The 23078-nt window shown below is 34.6% G+C and overlaps 4 protein-coding genes across 6 annotated transcripts in view; 1 reads left to right on the top strand and 3 right to left on the bottom strand.

The window, feature by feature from the left end:
• Window positions 1–8656, bottom strand: part of LOC113493530 (multiple C2 and transmembrane domain-containing protein-like) — a 41043-nt gene extending 32387 nt beyond the window's left edge. Inside the window, exons 1-2 of one of the 2 annotated variants that reach the window (XM_026871545.1) lie at window positions 8099–8656; window positions 7809–8001 (exon numbers count right to left, since the gene is read on the bottom strand). In XM_026871545.1, the coding sequence (XP_026727346.1) occupies window positions 7809–7813 (5 nt within the window). In that variant the 5' untranslated portion in view covers window positions 7814–8001; window positions 8099–8656. Of the gene's footprint in view, window positions 1–7808 lie in introns of both variants that reach the window. The other variant, XM_026871544.1, reaches the window with a different exon arrangement.
• On the bottom strand, window positions 1770–3930 carry LOC113493535 (neuronal membrane glycoprotein M6-a). Its single transcript, XM_026871549.1, has one exon. The coding sequence runs from the start codon at window positions 3762–3764 to the stop codon at window positions 3015–3017; it is 750 nt and encodes a 249-aa protein (XP_026727350.1). The 5' UTR covers window positions 3765–3930; the 3' UTR covers window positions 1770–3014.
• On the top strand, window positions 4559–9314 carry LOC113493539 (probable Golgi SNAP receptor complex member 2). The gene is made up of 4 exons (XM_026871554.1): window positions 4559–4832; window positions 5018–5123; window positions 5379–5559; window positions 8663–9314. Exons 1-4 carry the CDS (start codon window positions 4699–4701, stop codon window positions 8869–8871), a joined length of 630 nt encoding a protein of 209 aa, XP_026727355.1. The 5' UTR covers window positions 4559–4698; the 3' UTR covers window positions 8872–9314.
• Window positions 9315–10724: 1410 nt separating this feature from the next.
• LOC113493527 (EF-hand domain-containing protein 1-like) overlaps window positions 10725–23078 on the bottom strand; it is a 70046-nt gene continuing 57692 nt past the window's right edge. For both annotated transcript variants that reach the window (XM_026871537.1, XM_026871538.1), the window contains exons 9-16: window positions 17304–17373; window positions 16883–16999; window positions 15352–15574; window positions 14541–14701; window positions 14184–14392; window positions 13818–14025; window positions 12773–12928; window positions 10725–11508 (exon numbers count right to left, since the gene is read on the bottom strand). In XM_026871537.1, coding sequence (XP_026727338.1) covers window positions 11248–11508; window positions 12773–12928; window positions 13818–14025; window positions 14184–14392; window positions 14541–14701; window positions 15352–15574; window positions 16883–16999; window positions 17304–17373 — 1405 coding nt within the window. In that variant the 3' untranslated portion in view covers window positions 10725–11247. The remainder of the gene's footprint in view (window positions 11509–12772; window positions 12929–13817; window positions 14026–14183; window positions 14393–14540; window positions 14702–15351; window positions 15575–16882; window positions 17000–17303; window positions 17374–23078) is intronic.

Below are 23078 nucleotides of genomic sequence, written 5' to 3'. Positions count from 1 at the left end.
AGACCGATTAACTTACTACTACATACTATATACCTGCGTTCTTGCGCTGATAGCAACAAAGAGAATACGGAATCACAGATTTGCGTAAAGAAGGAAATTCAATTGCAATGTAATCGTGACATGGTTTTTCTCTTTGTTTAATTATTGCAATGAATCACGGGTAAACTGCACTGTGCTCGTATTAACGTTCATCTTTGTTTGACGTTAATTGGAAAGAGGGATTTTTTCAGGTTTGTAAATAGATAATTATATCTATGTTAGCGTGAGACTATAACCAAGTACTTATGTGGGAACATTTAGCTGCTTTGACTATCAAAAAAGACCTAAGTCAATACCTAGGTAAATCATTCATCGTGAAATAGGACTAAAATCTAATAAAATTGTTAACAAGTTGTAAAAAGTTGCTTCATAAAGGAGTAGGTTTGTAATATTGAAAAAACATTTCTACCAAACTATTAGATAGGTATCCGTTTAACCGATTGCATATTATGAAGGAGGTAATATACGAGTATGTATCGCATAATGAATAGCAAATATCAAGTTCAAACTCGACGTACACTCGTGGAGGAAGTGTTGAATTCTGTGTGGTTCATGGCCAAGGACTTCATTAAAAAAACTACCGATTGGAAAAAGTTTCATTTGAGCAAGTAGGCACAAATCTAGGACCTTTGCTTTAGGCTATGTGATGTGATGGTATCACGACTTCGATTTTCCTATATTCATATGGAAATAATTCTGCAGAGGTATTAAAACAGAACTGTTTCTTTATTGCATCGAATGTTAGTAAAGCAATAAAAGAAGCAGATAAAAATCCTTCAAATTATGTATGAGCTGCGACTCGATAATTGCACATAATTATGGTAATATAAATATGATAAACTAGTTTCCGCTTTGGATGAAAGCGATCTTAGTTAAGATTCTCACTACTTATGTGAGTAAGATTTATTCCATAAAGGAATCTTTTCTTTCTCCTGTTACTATTACTAAGTTAGTCACATATTTTTTATCCGACCTATGTAATCCCTGAACTGGATTATGCATGCATTGATTCACAGTAGACCGGTTTGTGCATACCTTTAACTAAGAAAAACTCTACAGCATCATATCCTAAGCGGGCATTTAAACTCAATATTCAGAAAGGTCTTTGTAGAAGTCTTCTCCTTTATTATGTTCTTCATTATGGGGACGTGTTATGTAAGTGGTTATGTAAGCCATAGATATAATATAATATATATATGTAATAAGTAGGTATGTCTTTGAATAAAGACTCCCCGAGTTGTTTACCTTTTTTTAAGTATATAAGCTAATGGAGCATAACTACGTAATTAATTGCGTCTAGTACCAAACCAACCCAGTGTTCATAAGTCGCCTTATGGATTAATTAGAGCCAATTGAAATTGACCTATGCCCAGCGGTCACAATGACATCAAATCGTCAGATAATACGTATTTCGCTTTGAATTTTCCTATTCCTTTAAGAAATACATGCTCTTAGTAAATTAACTATTTCATTTACAATATTAAAAGTTACGTTCATACATCAGTACAACAAATAATTTTAAATCCTTACTAATATTATAAATGTGACAGTAACTCTGTCTGTAACGCTTTCACGTCTAAACCACTGAACCGATTTAATGAAGGAACATAGGATAGTTTTTATCCCGGACTTTTCAAGAGTTCTCTTGGAAATGCGATATAACCGACCTCGTTGCGGGCGAAAAGCTAGTAATATATACTTTTCTCAGCACCAAATAAATAATAACAATATCATGTTTATAAAAACGAACATTTATTATAAAACCTATATAATTTCATACATTTTCACTTACATATAGGTGCCACTTACATTTAGCTTCAAAGGTACATACTATAATAGGTGTACAAAAACTTAATTATTATCAACCGGGAAGGTAAGTTAAACATTTATTACCTAATATTTTCCTATTCATTATAATAAATGCGTTTTCACAGTCCAATGTGTTAAAAATCAAATGTCTTAGATCCCATTAGTTAATCATTTTCAAATGCCATTATATATTGAAAAAAAACAAATTAAACTTATGGAAATAATATTAGAGAATTGACATTGAATTTTGTACCTGTCTTTAAGACAACTGTGTGGCTTCTTATGAGGTGGTTGTTAATATTATAATATTGAACACAATCTGATGATGTCAAACAATAGAACAATAGAAGAACTTATATTTTAATGATTGAATTACAAGATAAAATGTTTTAAAATTTAGGCCAATACCCAAATCACAAGCAAGTATACATTTTGAAGCTTTGGAGTCTATAAACCAAGAACAAGTCAAGAAATATTGTTATAAAGAAATCAGTCTAATAGTTTTAATTACATCTAGCTGTTTTGTTCATAAACCTTGTGGCTTCTGGCAAATTGAATAATATTTAATTAAAATAATTGCTTGTACTAAACTTTGAACCTTTAAAATTGTGCTATTCGATTTAAACATAACTTATATGAAAAGTTTAAGCTGCAAGACTTACAAGAGTTGTAGATAAAAGGACATATAAAAGAACTATTTCTCTAGGCTATAATATACATAGGCAGTACATAAATACTTTTGGAAACATCAATATTAAAGTTAAGACACTGTTTACACACAGCAATATCTTATATTAATACAATCACTAGGTTTCTAATACAGGTCAAATAAACAAAGACAAGGTAATACTTATAAAAGCACCTAATCATTAACATATGTGTTTTTACTAACAAATAATTCAATAACACCTAATAAATTAAGGAATGTCAAAATATGTGGACAGAATTATCAAAACATTGGAAATAAGATATGTTATTACAGTACATCATTTTTGTTATCTACAATGTTACGTTTTTGTAGAACTAGTTCACTGAATGTCAGTCTTTTGTGTAAATTTAGTTATCAGTGAACACCAACTAATGGTCAATTAACAGTCAATTGTTCAACTTTGTCACATTTTAGTAGTGGCTTCTAATGAGCGCAGTAAAGGCGCACGGGCCATATACTAGAAACGATCTTTTGAGGCGTGCAGATCCGGGTTGGTGAGGTACTGGAGCTCCTGCAGCTCCTGGAACTTCTCATGGTCCCTGATGTGTGCATAGTTAGCTGACAAGCACATCAAATAATGTACCAAACTCAGTATCACAAGGATACACGACACCATAGCCAGTATGAACATAAACTCCGCCTTCTCAACATAATCTTTGCAGAACAATTTCATCTTTTGAGCCTCACATATTTTCATGTCCTCTTGTTTCACACTTGATGGGAACATGAAGTCAAACTGAGTAAAGTCGATGCATGTCAACAGCTCGACGTTCTTCGGCTTTGAGCAAAGTTTCCAGAATATTGTGAATAGGAAAGTTGTTATGACTAGGAAACCTAGTAGTATGATCCATACGAAAGCCAAAATATATGTTATTATCATAAAAATAGCACAAGATATACGTCCCCCGACGCGTGCTCTCCATGCACGATATACTTTTTGTCTAGTCGCGCCTGTTGCCAAACATCCCAAACACAAAAGCATGAAGCCTAGAGCTGCCATACATGCACTGCCTACGATAAATATCATTTGCAGAGCTTCCATCCATATTAAACGGAAGTGAAATACTTCATCAAACATATGTTTTGAAAGAGCTGTGCCCTGATACATAGTCCCGCAAAACACACCCACGCCCAGGCAACACATAATAGTGGCAATGAGAGTGGCATGAGGCACCCTCGTAAGACAGGCTTGACACGCGTCACCCATTTTAATAAATATCTTATTTAGAACTTCACTATTATCACAATATTTTCCCTCAATTACACAAAATATCGTATGAATCACACAAAAACGAAAAAGGAAAGTAAATTACGCGTTCAACGGATGACAAATAATATTGACGTTAGCTCTATTATTGCGCTCTCTTTCTAACTGCCTTCTGAACAGATAAAAAAATATATGAATGAACATGGTGAATAGTGGTGATGAATGACATTTGAACATTGTGAAATTCTTCATAAAAATAATAGTTAACAATTTTTTACGACTTATATGCAACGTATTAAATTAATTATGTTAGTTTATTAATCTATGGAGAATAAAATTTAATTTCATCATCGGTCATCAGCCACGTCAAAACCAACCAAAACAAGGTCTGATGTCAAATTTACACTAAAAATTTAGTGATGGTTCAGAACATACTATTTGTGTTTAATTGTTAAATCATCTGTTCGTGATTTTTATCGACTATTGAACAAGAATTGAGAAAACTAAATGAAGACACGGGTAAATGATAGGAAGTATGAAGATAACGGGTCATTTATTTAGTTTCAATTCAGACTAATGTTCTATTTGAGAAAACATTGTTGTTGGTTTCCAACTACGATTTGTCTAAATTATTAAGTAGATAAATTCAGGACCTTGTTACTTTCAATAAAATGAATTGATGATTTGAGTAAATGAGAAAAAACTAAGGAAATATTTTTTTTGCAAAAGTTTTTTTTATGTTTTTTTTTATGGTTAGTGTTACTAAATATTTGACAGTAAAATTAACGTGTCCCATCACTTAAGTCCGGTATCAAGAGTTAGCCGTCAACGTCATGTCATGTTTGACTTGTATTTGCTTTTGTAACAAGTTTTGTTAAATAAATTAATGATTGCTCGTGCATTAAAAAGTTTTGTACTCTGACATTTTACAAAAATGGAGACTTTATATCACCAAACGAATTATCTAATTCAAGAAACATCAGAGTTGTTTAGCAAGTTGGATAAGGATCCATCCAACTATGAAGGAATAGAAAACGCTATACAGTCCAAAATAAATGCAATTAGTGCGTAAGTTTAAATTGTAACATGTTTTGGATTATTCTAATTTAATTTACTGAGCATTTGTTTCATTTCTTTTACGGCTTCATTCGCCTAAACTCTTCTAAAAATGTAACATATTGGATTAACTTAAACATATTGGTAGGTTCCGGTAATTTCGTCATGAGTTCTGAATATTTCCATTGTTATTTCAGTAATTGCGAGAAGTTGGACATCTATGTGTTCAAGGCACCAATCAGTCAGCGGCCTATTGCTAAAATGAGGGTGGATCAATTGAAGTATGATAACAAACATATTCAGGTACAATTGTCTATTACTTATGTTTAAAGGCATAATCTATATTTTTAATAATTAGTTTATAAAGTTTTTGGTTGGCTTGATTATTATTTTCATTAATTTTGATATATGCATCCAAATTATTAATAAAATATTGTTCTCCATAGCATAACATAGCATTACAAATTAAATCATTCAAGTCCTTCTAGCCAGTTGATAAACAAAGAGACTGTGACATACTACAAATTCCATAGTGAAAAGGTATTCATTGATTTCTAGGCATCTTTAGCAGCCGCTCAAAACAGAAGGCAGAGGCGTGAACAGGAACTCAAAGATAGGGAACAGCTGTTGAGTAGGAGGTTCGGGCATGACCACACCTCTATCAATGTTGACTACCTAGGTCAGGAACAAGTTTCCTTGCAGAACTCTCACAGGAATGTCGATGAAATGATACATACTGGTGAGTAACTACAGATTATTGAGAATATTGTACTATAAGCCTAACAATGAACAACAGTTGTACTAAACTAGGGATTGTTAGGTGCCTCTATTAAGTGTTCAAGAGTGTACCATAGAGAGTAAGGTTTGCTTGATCTGTTCTAAATGTGACTATATGTGCAATATTTGACTTATGATCTCTGTCTAATGGTGTAAAATATTATCTGTAGCTGCCCTATTTCCTTTCCTAAAAACTTTATTAAAAGCTTCAGAACATCATAAAGTTGAGAACGATATTCAAGTGATCTCATTCAATCTCATCATAGTAGTTCATGCATAAAACCACAGATGGCGTTATTCACAGCTGTGTCTATGACAGTATGAAGAACATTTCCGAAATTATTTTAGTTCTATCACATCTATCGAAATTATTTTATTAATATCACCGTTATCGGCTATCAAACATTATTGGTTTTTCATTGAGCTGTACCTCCATCATGAAGTGATTGTAATTTTTTTCATTTTCGATTTCAACAGGTGACTTTTTTATAATGGCAATGGAAAGTAAACACTGCTAGGGACTGCTCACACTTATTAAGCAAATAGAAAACATTATATGGGTATAAGTTAAAAGTCTCCTAGATATCACCCTGCGATTATTCAAGTTGCGCGAATAAAGATTGCCATTATATTTTTAGTAGGCGCTTATGAGATCAACCGACATTTTAAGAATAAAGGAACTATCTTTCGAAATTTGATTTTATTACCTTGGCCTTAAGTAGGTAGACGTGTAGGTTGGTGTAACGATTTTGAATATAACATTGATATTTTATCGCTATGTAAAGATGTCGAAGGATGAGGAAAATGTATAAAAAAAACTAAGTAAATACCACCTAATTAGTTTTTCCTGATAATTAACTTAGCTGAACTTTGTTCTTATGAAGTCTAAGCATTATATACTTTTATAACAAAATTACATGACTACGAAAACGTGATCAAATAAATTGAATTAAAATGATTAATAGAACAATGTACGATTTACTGCTGTTTTTCGTTTGTTTTATTAGTGTTCTATTATAAGATTAAGATCTATTCCCACAACGATATACTCGTTAAGTCATTATAAAACTTCGCAACAGTTAGTTCACAAGGGGTCAAGGTCTTAGTAATTCTGTGAACTACTCATTAGGTGTAACAGACATATGCGAATAGATGCGTATGAGGTTATTTACTTAAATATAGTAACGTCAAAATGAAGGATATCTATGGACAGCTTGAGTACGTTTTAACATCGATGTCGTAAAAATTATCACTTAAAATCGGTTGGTCTACAACCAAACATAGTGCTTATTAAGGGAGTAGCAACCCAGTTTTATTTTTAGGTTTTTTTTATTACAAGTTTTTGTCTAATAGACATTGGTCATGTACATTGTTGTGTGAAGGCAGCGCTGTGAACAATGGCTGTATTCAAACATCTCGAGCTATTTAGAAAATCATGATTGTTTGATATTAATGAACCGTAAAGAATTCTGCCCTGTTATATCGATATCGGTTTACCGTCACATAAAACATTCTATGTTAGTGATAACTACACTTAACGCTTTGAGGATTTACTTTTAAGTACCTTGAACCTTAATTTTAAGGTGCACGTTATTTTGCCATACCTAACTTTCAAACTTATTTTTTATCTATAGATAACAAATAACAAAGAACATGTATTGGACGCATGGTTTTTATTCCCCTGCGCTGCGCAAGAATCATAATAAAATATTTATTAATTCATGGCATTGAAGAACTGGATTTGTTATCGATATTTTGTGAAAGCCAAACCGTCCCGTTAATCAAAACAAGATTATATTATTACTTGAGGCTACAACAGTCTGAGACTGGGTCACCTATAGCACTAAAATGAGATCACGTTCTTTCACAAATTCATTGATGTATAAAATCATCAAAGTCGTGAACATAGTAACGATAGACGACAATAAACCAGTTAATTAATTTGTCGTGGACACCGCATTGCTTACGCACATACACGTTTCGAGATTGACACAGACTAGCCAAGATCATTGTGTTACTCGAGTTGCTCGCTACGTGGCGCTGACATCACCGCGAGTGAATTTTTTGTGCACAATAAAAATAAACATGCGGAATCAAATGTTTTGATTTGTGTAGTTCAATAGCTGAATACGGTACTATATGTGAAACGAAAGGAAAAACACTGTGAATGAATACAGATAAGTAGATATTGAATTGGTAGAAAAAACTTACCACATTTTGAAATGTTTTGAAACTTCACAGCACACACTAATACAGTCTTACATCACATAGAGTCCCGTAAATAATAACACCGGACTAGGTCATGATATAGCCGCGTAACAAGGTAAACTTAGTTCACAAGTCGAAGTTTTAAGAGGTAGCCTAGATCATGATTACTCCACCCGCTGCGCGCTGCTCGTGCCTGCTAACAAACAATACAGATACGCTCGCGTTACAAATATAAAGCTCACTAGCTACACATATAAACACATAGTAATTAACGTGCTTTTTAAAATATTTACCTGAATTATGACGAGGTCCGAGATTATTTTTATAGGTATTTCGATTGTGTTTTGAAGTTAGTCCAGATGACCTTGGATTTTATTGTTAGATGAGATAAGTTAGCTACCCGATAGTCAATTAAAACTGGTTGTTGTTATAAACGTACGTGTTTCTCTGCCGACTCGTACACTGTGACAGGGCGGTATACGGATTCCATATCAGTATGAAGCTGTATTTTTCGTGCATAATTTTCTTCACTGCGAGTTTTCAATCTCGACCAATCACTGAGATATTTTTTATAATTATAGTGAATTAATACGGTGTGTAGTGATTGGCTGTCAGTGATTGGGGTATTTATAAATAGTTTGTAAATATGAGTAGTGATTATTGACATCGCATTGACCTAGTAATCAAAATACTCCGTAGTTATTTCAGAGTGAAAGGCTTTACGCTTGCAGAAGCGTACAGAAAGACACTAACTGAAGTTCTCATGTCAATCCCTCTCTCGACGATTGCAAGTAGGAAGGGGTACCTCTCAGAACTCCAGCAGCGTTCATGACCTAATAACCTTCATTTTGTTCCAGGTTCAAACATTCTGGAAACGTTAAAGTACAACCGCGAAACATTGAAAGGTGCTCACAGACGAATTATAGATTTAGCTAACACTTTAGGGTTGTCAAACGCGACTATTTCGCTTATAGAGCGGAGAGTGTCCCAGGACAAGTACATACTCTTCGGCGGGATGTTCGTGACCCTGGCTGTGATAACCCTCGTTATTATGTACCTTACGTAGAAATATACGGTCTTGGTGCAATCGTTATTTATTTTGTGTTACACAATAACTTATTGACTTGTTATACTGGGGCCTTGCACTAATTAACGTGAAATGTTGAGAGTAACAAGATTCTGCTTAAATTTGCATGAAGCACCGGTTACGAGCTCACTTAATCGCTTTATCAGCAACGTTGCTTGATGTTCCGCTGCATTGGCGACCCGTTGAGACACGAAATTGTTGCAATATTACACAGCCTATTATTTGAATCAACTTTTACAACGTTTAAAATTAAGGAAACAAGTAAAAATATATACGATTGCACTAAACAATAACAAAATTCGAAGAAAGGTCGACATTTATTTATTTTCCTATTTTTAATTCTATGGTTTCCGTAGGTTTAATTGCTTCAGTCTAAATGCTCGAAACAGACGTTGTTACTGACTATCAATCAATGCAATAAGCAAACTCAACATTACGTAAAGGCTTGCCAAACGTTTCGCAAAATATATTTCTTAGTTCATGACTCGAAACGAACTGCGAAATTAACTTTATTACAACAATAGCTGTATATGAGGCGCTTAAATCTGTTGTAACATAAAAATATCGATTTCTAAAATATTCCTATCTATAAAACCAAGTTTAGTTTGCATTGAGATACTAGAAATGCCTGTTCCTGTCTGGCCCTGAAATACTCTATCTGAACATTTAACTCAACAGTGACTTGCCTTGAATTTATATCAAAACATGTTCTGTCATAAATTTCTAGATCCACAGGTTATTTTGATTTGCTTATATCCAAGTATAGCTGTGAATCAGACAATGTATGTATGTATGTAGACAATGTATGTATGTATGTAGCCTATGCCCTATGCAAGATATAGCCAATGTGTTATTTGGAGTCTCGGCTACCCCTTTACCAAATTTCACGTACATACATATCCTTTCGCTTTATAATAAAATTGTGATATGACTGATATGGAGTTAGAGGTGGCAATACGCGTATACTGACCCCAACAACGGGGTACATGACTGGGGGTCTATAGGAAACCCCGCTTTATCTGTCGGATGAAACAATACAAGGCAAGTATTTTTTGCATTGTCGAAGTTATAAATAAAGTTATTGAGGTGGATTTAAGTCACGATGTGCATAATGGTGAGGTCATGTGAAATCAATGCAAATAACAATAAAATCTTTGAAGGGAAATAATGATATCTACCCTATTAATTAATTTTGTTAAGTAAAATACAAACGTAGGCGCCGCCGCGCCGTGATTGGCCTTTGAATTCTCTTGAAAGAAAATGGCCCAGATAGTAAAATTATTAAATATGTTGATGCGTGAGTTATTTCGGAATATAAATTAATATTAATATGATCGGAATATAATACTAGCCTATATTTATCCTACCGCTGGGCATATGCTTCTTTCCATACAGGAAAGAATGTTAAAGAGTTCGGGTCGCGTATTTGCAACCTGTAGTTTAAGTCAAAAAGGGGGCCTATCAGGTATTCTAAGATATAGGCAGTTTTTATTAAGAAGCATTATTTGTATGCAAAACACATTTCAAAAACTCTCTAAGTTTTTAGTTTTGAATATAAGTGTGGATTACTTTACATAATATATTTTGTTTGTATTAAAATGTATGATAAATTAATATTACTTTATAATTGCCATAAATGGTTCAAAGTCCGTTTGTTATATAATAAGACATTCCTTTTCACTATAGTACGAGTATACGTGTATCGTTGCTTCGGTAGATTTTGGTTTTATTTATTTGTGTCACACGTTACTTTAAAATGTTGTATTATTGCCTTGAGAGAGATATTTTTAATAAAGTTTATATTTTAGAAATGAGTTTTTATTTTTCAGAATGTGTTTACTTTTTTATTTAACTTAAGAGGTAGCCTACCTACATGGGAATTCTTGTAAACTGGATTGCTACGCAAGTTTCGGTCAAATAAAAGGCGTATTAAAACCAAAATTTTAATCAGCATTATTATCATGATTTTCAGCCGTTCATAATTACTACTATAACTAGATTTAAAATTATAATATCAAAATTGCTCGTGCAAAATATTCGCTCGATTGCTTCACTACACAAATTAAGATCACAAAAATACATTCAAATTATAAATAAGACACTAAAATGCACTAACACTGATAAAAACATAATTTGGACTTGTCATCTAATAAGATAAATTGTAGTGTATCAAACAATAGCATACATTAGTACTGACGTTGAAGTTTTGACGTCACTTGGTAATCAGCCTAGTACTAGATTAAACTCTAAGACAGCAAAGAATATAGAAGATAGTACAAGCAAATTAAGTATCAAAGCTAATTGATTTCATTCTAAACCTAATTACCTCTCAATAAAGTTGAGTTTTAAGAAGCGTTAGACGGGGTGTTTATCGGGATTGCAGCACGGTATGCGTGGTTCGACGTGTGGGCATGCGAAGGCGACGTCTTCCTCCTTATGCGGGGCGCAGGGCCCGGTGGCTTCCGGCGGCGGGTGGATGCACGTGTCCACCGACGGCGGGGCCATCCTTGGATACTCTGCCACACGTGTCGCCGCTGGAGATATCTCTGGCACCTCGCGACGCAGCTTCTTCACCCGTTCGTACGCGTCAGGTGCAAGCCGCATGTAGTCTGGCACCTGATGGATAAGGATTTTATCTTTATCCGAAGGTAGGTACACATAGGTTTTCTTTAAGTATAAGTTAAAACAAATTGTGGTGACTCTTAGAGTTTCTTTTGAGTACTATCAGTCCTATTTAGAACCGTTTGCTGATGACGTGGCTAAGGAAAGCTTCATAACGGGCAATGTTTGGGCATTGTGAGTTTTACGTATTAGGCAGGTTTAGGTATATTATAATCTAAGTATGTGTGTAGATACTTAATTATCTATTGGCCTTGCTTTCCGGTGTATTTGGTAGATACTTACCATGCGTAACCAGAGTTTACCGCTTGCAAGATTTTTTACATGATTTGCTTAACATCAACATTTTTTATTGTCAGGGTCACATTAAACAGAAAAACATAAAGCCATTCATTACATTTAAATAATAGACAACTATCATAATAATATAAACGCTACGACAAAATATTACAGATCTAAAGACAAACTCTTTATCATTATTTAAGAAGATTAATTGTTTGAATAAGCTGTTTCATAATTTATTTTTGTTAAAATTACAATAATGGGATGTAGTGGTATGATAAGCAATTTATTAGTAGGAATTATAGTTATGGCAATTTCTGTGTTTTGGCGATGGTAATAGGTACAATAGAATTTTACAAATTTAATTACATGCTTAGGAAGGTATCTAGTATTGCGTTAACAATATCTTTATAAATATTGTGCAATTAGATGCGATAATAAGAGTTGTTGCAGGTCTTGCCGTGAACTTTCAGTACCTAATTAAGTATGTATATTGTCTCGTTAGATATTTAATTTTTCTTTTTTTTTTCAAATTATTGAGGTTTTTTTTTATTGAAGTATGTAGGTAGGTAATTTACATAAACAACTACTTATAGCTACAAAATATTTATATTTTCAAACTATATTAAACTAAAATTATATTGATAGAAAAATAACGCTTGTTTGATCTTCAATCTGAGTAAATGCAGCGTGACTGGGTATGTCGTTCAATGTCATTGAAAGTTGCTCAAAAAACGAGTTTATCAAGCTTGATGCAAAATTTTAAAATCACAGGCGCTTTTTTATGTCTAATGTATTTTTAGTAACCTGTCAAGATTGTCTTCATATTTACTGAATTGGCACAAAAATAAGTCAGTGGCAAGCAGTTTCGTTTTGGAGTTGGAAAATAAATAGGTGACATGAAATAGCTTTAAGCCTATACTGCAACATCTTCAACAAGTTGTGGAATGCAAATAAATTATATGAATATGCTAGTTACCTCCTTGCAGTCGACTCCATAAGTGCCCAGGTAGCCAGGCAGTGTTGGCTTCTCAACTTTCTCCTCTCCGATGACATTAGATGCAACTTGTGCGCTAGGAACGATTTCGTAGGGACACTCGTCCCGGGCTCGCCTTTCTGCACGCTCCGCCGCATCCTGCAAAACACAAGAATACAACTTTTTTCCCATTTGAAGAAGAGATTAATGTAATTTCTCTGCCCATAAGGAGCCAAGCGAAGCCTACCTTTTACCTCAAGCGAAACCCTTGCTGGCTTAAAATAGCACTACAACAAAATTGAACAATCTTTTCCTTGCCAGCATCACGAAAATAAAATCAGTTGGAAAGATTCTGGTAATTATAGGTTCCTAACATGCAATATCTAAGTATTAAGTTCGCAATAAGTTTCCCCATGTCTTTGTGTTAATAATTCCCAAATACTGCCTTTTTTAAATTTTTACATCATCAATATTATAGTAGGTACCTAGACAATAGCGTTAAAGTTATAGCAGTCATACCTAGTTCCTGATCATGATCGTTTGCGTAATTCATGACTTAGATGATGCAAATCAATTAATTAGTATGGACGATGGCCTTCCGCGGTAATAAAGAACGTAAATACGAAAAGATCATGAATACATAACTATATAAGAAAAGTACGACTAGTTCATAATTTTTTTGACTGGTTGTCGGTATCGTAACAGAAACATAATAAGGAGGGAAATGCCCGTTTCGATTTGGATATGAAAGCAAAAACCAACCGCCCACTTTCCTGCATCCGGAAATGCACAACGATGTCCTTATTATTATAATTACAATGGGATATACCCAAAAAGATCTTGTCACTTGGCAACACCTTACAGGTAGCAAATTTTCATTAGTTGTGCCAATTTAAACGTGCAAAATGAACCCCTCACCCAATTTATCTAGTATCTACCCGTAATTATCACATTAAAAGTAGTCACAATTTTTCTGGCAACCACTATTGTCATTCCATACAAGTTACTAAGGGAAACAATGATTTATAGTTGTAATATGTAGTGTTACCGGTTCCTTATATTGGTCGCAGAAGTCGTCATCATCATCGTAGTGCGGCTGTTGTCCTGGCGGGTAGCTCGCCTGCTTCGGTTTCTTAGGCTCCCGATGCTCCTCCGCCGAGGGCCCGCTGAAGCAGACCACCTTCTGGTGATCGTCACGAGCTCCTCCCGACTTCAGTATTCCTCTCAGAGGCGCTATTTCTTCACACGTAGGTTTGCTGCACGAGAAAGAAAGATTTAATTTTTTAACCCGTTCTTAAGAAACCTATTTGTAAATGTAGTTTGTGCCAGTATTTTGTTGCGGGAAAATGTTAGGTATCGTTTAAAATAAAGTCGCCATTTACTATGTAAATTAGTGAATAGAAGACTAAGTTACCTCATCCTAGTAACCCGCAGCGAGTCATCGTATGAGATGCGGTCGGTTGTCATGGGCGGTGTGGGCGGTCGCGGCGGGGTGGCGCTGCCCTCCACCACGTCCAGGGCGGCGAGGCAACGCTCCATGGCGCTCGGCTCAGCCACAGCCGCAGAACCGATCTTGGCCAGTTGAGCTCGAGTCTCAGCTGCTTGTTCTTCACGAACGGCAATCTAAGAAAAGACAAGGACCAAAGGAGTAGAGCCATAATTTTATAACCCAATGAATTTTCAGGAACAATAATCGTACTTACGCAATACAATATTGTTTATTGAGAGTTTGCCTATGATTTTATGGTATTCAGTAAGATGATCCATTTACCTCAAATTCAGTTTTCAGGTTGCCCTCCCGCATGTGATAATTGCATACATTGTCGATAACCTCCTGAGGGAATTTCTCCGGATTAGCGGTCATGTATCGATACACGAACAAGTCACATCCAATTATCTTGAAGCGATGTTTGAAGACCGGTATTATCGCACCTATAACGAGATACGGGTCTATTGTATAGGTAATATTATATATAGGCTATAGCTATATGTTTTTGGGACACGAGAACATGGTCAAGTTCGATAAATGACCAAAAGACATTCTGAAACATTTACCCTCGAATAAAACAACCTTTCTGCTTAGTACGTAAGCGTCCATTAGTAAAGTCACAAAAGCCAAACTTCAGAGGTCCACTTCTGCTGCAGATGTTTTCTCTTTCCACAAGAGCTCTTCCTGGCTTACACTTATATAGTTGTATAAACTTGTGCAACTGACGGGTTCTCTCCAAGTGTTCGGTCAAAGAAAAATGAGAGAGCAACTTGGGACAGTAATTAACGATATCCTATTTAGACTGGACCGTGATACTATTTAGAATTTACAGTAATACTACGAAGGGAGATTAATCATTATAGCAACAGCGATATTTCCTAAGAATGTTTCACAATCGGGGATTCATCATATCTTTGACTTTTTTGGACGTGCTTATGATTTTTTTATTAATCTTTAAACAAAAAGGTAGGTAGGTAACTTATTAATTAAGCCCCACAAAACCGTTTCAATGGTTTTACTTTGGGATCGATGATTCGTCCGACTCAATATTAAATTCCGGAATCTTTGTAAAACTTATACGTTATGTACTCACCTATATAGAACCTGTCAGGTGTATAGTACGTGGGGAAGTTCGGGTCTGACTCCGGAGTCTGCAGCTTCATAGCCTGGAGGAACTTGCCCTCACGTATGCCCGAGTTTCTGCGCGGGATCTCGCCGATCTTGATAGAGCCGTCAGCTAGGCTGTACGCCATCACGAACCTCCTTCCATTATCCTCGGGATGAATCCAGTCCAACTCGCACAGGTAACGGAGATACTGTTTAAAGACAAAGAAATTATTTATTGATGCCTTCGATTCTATATGGCGGTTCAGCAATGTGTTGTTTAGAAGTAATAGCCATAAAAACTACATAAGAAAAAAAAAGAACCAATTTGATTGGTCGTTTAATATTATTAGCAGCTTGTCGTTTTTTATTTTTGTAATTCGGTGAAAACGGGTTGAAAGGATTTAAGCTTTCTCTGACCGCGAAATCAATAAAAACTTATCAATATAATAGTACCTAGTATGTAAAACAAGAAATACAACTTTTGAATTTCAATAAAATATGAAAGTGTTCCGCATCTATAAATGCTTAAAATGATACTTAGATCATCTATTTAAAGTTAAAAAGAAACTACATAAATGGCCGTCTATTGTTGATGTCAATTAGACCACGTTCAACTAATTGCGATGTTTTCCCTAATAGACCATTACGTGTATATAATAATAGGTAGTATTTAACAATGACTTGGACTTAAGGTCAAGAATATGTGTGTTTAAAATGAGAAGGCATTTATTTACAGACAGTTTATGTTATGACCGGGTACCTGCTTCATTATTAACACAGCTATAAAACTATAATAATACTAAACGTCGTATTGTGAATACGGAGTTTTGTATTAGCCATTGCAAACTATTCTCATCTACTTATTAATACTTATAACTTCGTGAATTAAAAGCAATACTTTTTAATTTAGACCTACTATTACATAATTATTCTTCAATCTCGTTCTCATTGACACTGGCCAGTTCGCTTAAATAATTTTAAGAACATGAACGATTCAATTCGATCAGAATGTATAAAATTCCACGCAAACACATAATATACAAGGTCACAGCAATTGTGACATGACTATGAGGTTACGTTCAGATAAATGCTTGACGCAACACTTAATGTGTGTGTATTGAAACGCCATTCAAACGAAGTCTTTAGCTGGAAGTAGTTAAATACTCCGTGAAAATGGCAAATTAATCGTGTAGGAAAACAGTTTTACTGAACAGGAATTATTATTGTTTGTCTAATTGAATTTTGCATTATATATTCTGTACAGACACCTCATTAAAATTTTAAATTATATTTTGTACTGGATCGGTAGGATATCCAGTCATAGATAGACGGAAGATCAGTGTTAATAGCAAAACTGGGGATATGCAGTTAGCAGAATGTCTAAGAGTTGTACACCCTTCTAAATCGCAAATTCTTGTCTTCATTTAGGTACTCCAGCGAGAAAGAAAGCGAGTAGGCGACATAACAGTCGTCGATGCAGCGCTACCTTAATACCCTGTCTATTGTATATACATTACCTTGTTAGCATTGAGGTTGTATCTGATGATGTCCTTGTGCGGCGGCTTCGGTATGAGTCCGAAGCAGGATTGCAGCGTGTCCTCGGGCGAGCCGATAGCGATGTGCGGCGGAATCGGCTGCACGTGAACAGAATGAATACATCAGACACGACCACGTATAAGGAATTTATTTATTATGTTCAGTTCAAACTTTGGAATTGTGCTATCGGTACTGGTCTGTTTTAAATCCGACTTGTGGTGAGATTTTTTTTTTCGAATGTATCTTAGATAATTTCTAAGATTACAATCATAATATGAAACGGAATTAAAAGTTTATCTTTAGTACCGTAATATATGTATGGGAAAATTCCTCAGCGCTAGATACAATGGTATCTGGCTTAGAAACAACTTAAGCGATATTTAATTAAGTATACATTCATACCTTGGGAAATTCTTTTTTCTCCTCTTGACGCACGTGCACTCGTTCCGGTTGATCAATATTTAGCATTGTTCTGAAATATTCCAAAGACAAATCAAATAATTTTATACTTGAACGAAGCGGATTTAATTTTATGAAGAAGACTGGAACTGTACCAGCATGAACACATGAGGTTATTAACTTTATTTCTGTAATGGAAACTTTTGTTTTGTGAAATGAAATAGAGACAAGCCTAAGGGCGCTACCAGCGCCTCAAGTAAAACTGCTATAATATTTCTTAGAGTTAGAGTGGAGTAGGTACTAAAGAGGTAGTATACTTATATGACAAAAATCAATAAGTAACCTTTGTGATAGATCGTTACGGTGGGTCCCGTTTGAGCCCAGTTCACCCTTTCTCACATTTCTATTCCCTTCAAATGTAGGTATGAGGATTTTCCGACGATAAAAAAGGTAAGGCTATCGATAATGATTCTTGTCAGCCGAAAATATAGGTGCGTGATAACTTGAACGGTATTCTACTTAACGCCATATAATTTATTGTGTGAGGGTTTCAAACAACTTGGGATTAGCTGTCAGTGTGAGATAAAGATGCGGTTAAATGTCTTTATAGAGACAACGTCTCATGCGGCGGTAGTAATACTGATACGTATTATCTGTCAATAAATAACGAGTATGTTTTATTAAATACTTCTTACTCCTAATTTGTCAACGGTTTTAATCAGTTTAATTAAATATTTGTCTTGATGAGTTACCTACATAGAAAAATAATACCTGTCGGCATTAAAGCTTAAAAATCTAGGGCTCAACATTTTGACCCACATGAACTTTTTGATGTCATTAAGAAATAACACTTCGATCACTTTAATTAATATTACTTAATACCTACTCGTATTTGATAAAAGCGTATTAGATTAATAAAAAAAGGTTTGGTACAAAATAAATAGGAATCGGATCTCAACAAAATCCAACATGTACGCGTGTATGGGCTGTGAGCACGTGTGTTTTTCTGATAATCAAAATAAGGAAAGTTTTGCAGTGGTTGCCGGTTTCGAAGATTAGTAGCGGACGTGCTAACAACTACGTGGCTTTTCATCTTACGGTTCTATTTTCATCTGTCTGTACGAAAAATTCGGGAAATTCTGACTGCATTTCTGCAACGCTCTGAAAAGATTTTTCCGAATTTTCTTTTAGTAGCTGACTCTCGTTAATTGCACCTTGCACGTGGCTTATTGTCAGTCGTGCTCATTGATGCCTTGTTTCAATATTTGATGAGTGTGATTAGCTCATTAAAAACTCCAGTATAATAGCGATACCATAGTGACCGATTTTTATATGTGGCTAGTCCCATGGTGAGCGCCATAACGCTGAAATATGTGCTGAAGATTTTATGTCCAATAAAAGTATATCCACATGATTCATAGAACTCACATAAACTCTTACGCGAGTAGGTAAGAACATATAATTTGTCAAACAGTTTCCAGCGACACGGAGCTTTTCTAGAAAGCTCCACCGATATATTTTTCACTGTAACATTCACTCAAGTAAATTGTGAAACACGTGAGATTTGCCTTACCCTTTGTTGGTGAACAGGGCTCCTTATACGATTTATACATATAACTTACACATTCCGTACCCAGCGCGAGCTTTACGTGTTTATACAGTATAATTTGAATGTCTGTGTTCGAGTAAGCCTATGAAAATATATAGGTACATACGGCACATGTGCTCCCTTCATAGATTAAGCGGTGCCTCGAGAAATACAAACAGTATATACACAAATATGTAGCGATCAATCCAACTAATTCAGTTAGGTACACAAATCTCGGGCGGCGCTCCGGCATACAAATATTAATGTCCGTCGTTACTCATATTCCTTAGTGAATTACAAACACCATATTTTTCGTTATTCAAGTACGTGAGCTCCGTGATTCTCTATCCATTAGAAAGCTTGTCGAGAGGGATTTTAGATACATACTTAATTTAATCACGTTTAATATTTATTAAAATTCCGTTAGAAGGGACGGTTGTTTTAAAACCCTCTCCATCGACGCTGGATAGGGAATCGTAAAAAGATTTGAGGCTTCGCAACTTTACATAAGTAAAAAAATAATGTTTTACTAGTAACTGAAACACTACTTCGTTATTTCAGTTAACACGTTGAAAACTCAAACATCATATTGCAGGGCATTTTTCATGGAACTAGTTTCATTTAACAAGACCATTAAATAGGACGTCGGTGTTACAAAGGCGGTAATTATTGAGTAATAGTGATGTACTATTACGCCGCCATTAAACCGATAACGATGCGACTAATTAAACGGAGAACATCACCGGTACGCTATTCATGGAAACTAGAGAGGTATTTCTCATGAATATAACTTACTAGCGGTCGTGAGACTTTATTTTAATTTTTTTACACTATTAGCACTGCTACACGCGGGATTAGCACCAACAAATTGTTGATATTGTATTTATTGCATAAGAATTTCACCATCCGTATTTTGTAAGCTCATTGTTGTCAGTTGTTTAAATATTAAAATCTGGATGAAGAATCAAAATAACAATTTTGGAATTTAAACTCATGTATATATGAATGAGGGCTTTATAAATCAATTGAGTGCATAAAAATCAGTCTAATGAAAGCCACTAAATCTTAAAGACCTTAAAAATAGTGCAAACCTATATAAATGTGTATAAAAAGGCGATGTAAACCTCATTTGTATAATGGGGTCTCAAAGTTTATAATGCACTAGACTGGCGATCAGTCAATGTCACCCAAAACAAAACAAAGAAGAGGTAAAGTGAGAAAACCTGTTATCAGTGCCTGCATGGTGATGTGGATTTAATTTTAATATTATGAAAAAAATTGATTGATAATGGTCTTTGTTATGTATAGCAAAAGGCGTTGGAATTTGTCTAAATGTCTAGAATCGTTCCGAACTTAACTCTACATAAAAGTAGGAGGTTCTATGTTCCTCGGTATTATTCGTTGTAGTTAAAAGTGTTGATGCCTCTAAAGCCCTGATGTCGATCCGTCCGGAACAGGATCCTGTGGATAGTGAAGAAGATTTTTTTTGCCACTATAAAAATAAAAATCGATTTAGATTGCTCCGGTCATAAATTGATGGGTGTCCAATTCCTTTTGCTGTTTCCATCAATTTTTCCGTTAACTGTCATCGGCTTTTTTATTTCCCTCCTATTTATACGAGCTAAGGTACCTACTTACATTGACCAAGTAATGCTTTGTATGTTTTAAAACTCATAATGTTCTGTTACGTGTTACTATGATAAAATGAACAAACAATGTCATCTACTCCTTAACCTAAATCTGGATTTTAAAAGGCGCTAATTTAATTGCCGTTTCCATTGTGTTTTAATAATAAGTAAGTAACATTCGCGCAATAAACAGAACAGGTGTATTTGATTATTATAATCCAGGTGAAAATTTAATTAATTCAATAATTTGAACTATAATATCGAAACTAATATGATGTGGCAGGTTGTTATTGATCCGAGCGCCGCGGTGTATAATGTATTTTGCACATACCAGGGCCCCAATTCTGCTATTTACAACGGCCGATGAATGAATGAAATTTGGCTTATAATGACAATTTTCGTATTCTCTTAAGCATTTTTCTACATATTAATTGGAAATTCAGTGCAGGACGGTATACTCAAGGTCAATACAATAAACTTCCAATGATTGTATTGGCAAAATGCTTAAGAGAATAGGAATAATTTCAAATCTAAGCCAATTCCATTCATTCATCGGCCATTGTAAAATAGCAGAATTGGGGCCTTGGATAACCGTGAGAAGGAATTGAAACTATTTCGTTAGTTCGTCAGTGAGAGAGAAATATATCGCGGTTTATGTTTATTACGTAGAAATCGTTGCAATTAACTTATTTAGTTACTGAAAGCTTAGAAAACACATACCTAGTACTCAAAAGTTTGGGTATTTTATTTCATAATGCGGCACGGCGCAAAATTCTTTTTCTTAATTTCAAGCTTTATTTAATAGTAACTTAGACGATTATTGTTAATTGATAATTAAAATTCAAGACCTTTTGTTCGATTTTTGTACTTTAGATGATAATTAATTTATGTATTCAAATTATTGAATTATTTTATATGGGACCATCAAAGAGCAACACAAACAAAAACAACTTTTTTGACCTTTACTCTATTCCTAATTTTAAAATCTGCTAAAGGCATAGCAATATCAATGAAAGTCACCTCTTTATTGTTTCTTTCACTCTATAAGTCTCTTTAATGTCGTTGTTATGGCTTAAGACTAACAGCGCCTAATGAAACAGCGATTGTCATCCAACAATAACGTGTTCTCTGATTGTTCATTCCACAAAGTAGTTTGCTCAAAGTTTTCTGTTCCACCGCCCTCTGATCACGTGTTAATGGATACACAGAACTCTCATAGATTAAAATAGTTTATTTGTTTACTATTCCACTAAATTGTGGACAATAAATAGCGTATGGTTTTTGTTGAAGAAAACTTTCCTTAAGATTTACTTCAAGCAATAAGTTTCATTCACGTTAGCGGTATTAGGTACTTGAAAGAGCTACGTGGCATTAATTGACAACTGAGCTTTCAAATCACCTTTTATATAGAAGTGTTACTACACTCACGGTAGTGTTAAGTGTTATACAATACTGGTCAAATGCCTATGATCGAAATATTTAGCAATCGTCAATATGGTGCTAGTTGAACCTAAGATAATAGGCTTGTTTTAATATTCAGCAATTGTGCTTTATTTACATATATTTAGTCACAATTTATGTATATTAAAACAATATAAATCATATCTACTGCATATTTTCTAAAGAAATTGCTTCAACCAGATCTACGAAAGAAAAATTGTTATTTCACGTTTCGTACTACCACCTAATACCAGGAAAAATCAACACTCTATCAACATAATTAACGTAGGAAACGTTAGTATCCTTTTAAAAGTCTTTGTGAATAGGAAAATATATTTACCTATCCACTAATTAAATGAGTAAGTAAAAACGAGGAAATTCAACTTGTAATTTAACGTTGGTAAATATAAACAGGAAAATAAGCGTCATTTTCTGAAAATCAAGAGAGCCCAAGGAAACAGCCTGTTGACCCTTTCAAGGAGTATGGAGATCGTTCGGTCTGCAACGGGAGTAACTTAACAGAAGCAGGTTTATAAAATAAAAAACTGACTTAATCACTCCAAACCCCGGAGAAAATGCCCAAGTGTGAGTCGAACTCGTGACACTGAGGGTTGCGTAAACAAAAATCGGTTAGATGACAAATATATTTGGGCACACACAAATTTATTAATTGTCATCCAACAAATTAATGTAAGAATCGTTGTTTTACTTTTATTTTTAGAATTTGTTGTTTTAGCGGCAACAACATAATTACGTGTAAAAATGTCAGCTCTCTAGGTATCACGATTCATGACATACATAGTGTTTGGTGACAGACGGATGGATTGCGGCGCCTCGGTCCTTTATAGCGTTCTTTTGCTGTCTGTACGTGAGTATGTATTAAACACCTGAGCACATGCACAGTTTAAAATAATCAGGAATTTATTAATTACGGGAGTCAAATTTTACGACACACGTTATTACTGTATCGAAACTTAGCTGTGAATTGTTATTATAGCTTAATCGATAGCAAGACACGAGCTTAATTGATTTTGAAATTGCATTATTTGTTCATGGAACACCAGATATAATAATATATGTGTCACAATTCAATTACGAAAACCGTCTTAACTACATAAATCA

This window comes from Trichoplusia ni, chromosome 4, assembly GCF_003590095.1.
Source record: "Trichoplusia ni isolate ovarian cell line Hi5 chromosome 4, tn1, whole genome shotgun sequence".
Classification (NCBI taxonomy): domain Eukaryota; kingdom Metazoa; phylum Arthropoda; class Insecta; order Lepidoptera; family Noctuidae; genus Trichoplusia; species Trichoplusia ni.
This window is presented reverse-complemented; position numbering and strand designations above follow the sequence as displayed.

Bases quoted from the DNA above. Each gene is read 5' to 3' on its own strand.
- LOC113493535 (XM_026871549.1), bottom strand. From the start codon at position 3,764: ATGGGTGACGCGTGTCAAGCCTGTCTTACGAGGGTGCCTCATGCCACT.
- LOC113493539 (XM_026871554.1), top strand. From the start codon at position 4,699: ATGGAGACTTTATATCACCAAACGAATTATCTAATTCAAGAAACATCA. The intron at 4,833-5,017 runs GTAAGTTTAAAT...TTGTTATTTCAG, and splicing joins AAAATAAATGCAATTAGTGC to TAATTGCGAGAAGTTGGACA. The intron at 5,124-5,378 runs GTACAATTGTCT...ATTGATTTCTAG, and splicing joins ATGATAACAAACATATTCAG to GCATCTTTAGCAGCCGCTCA.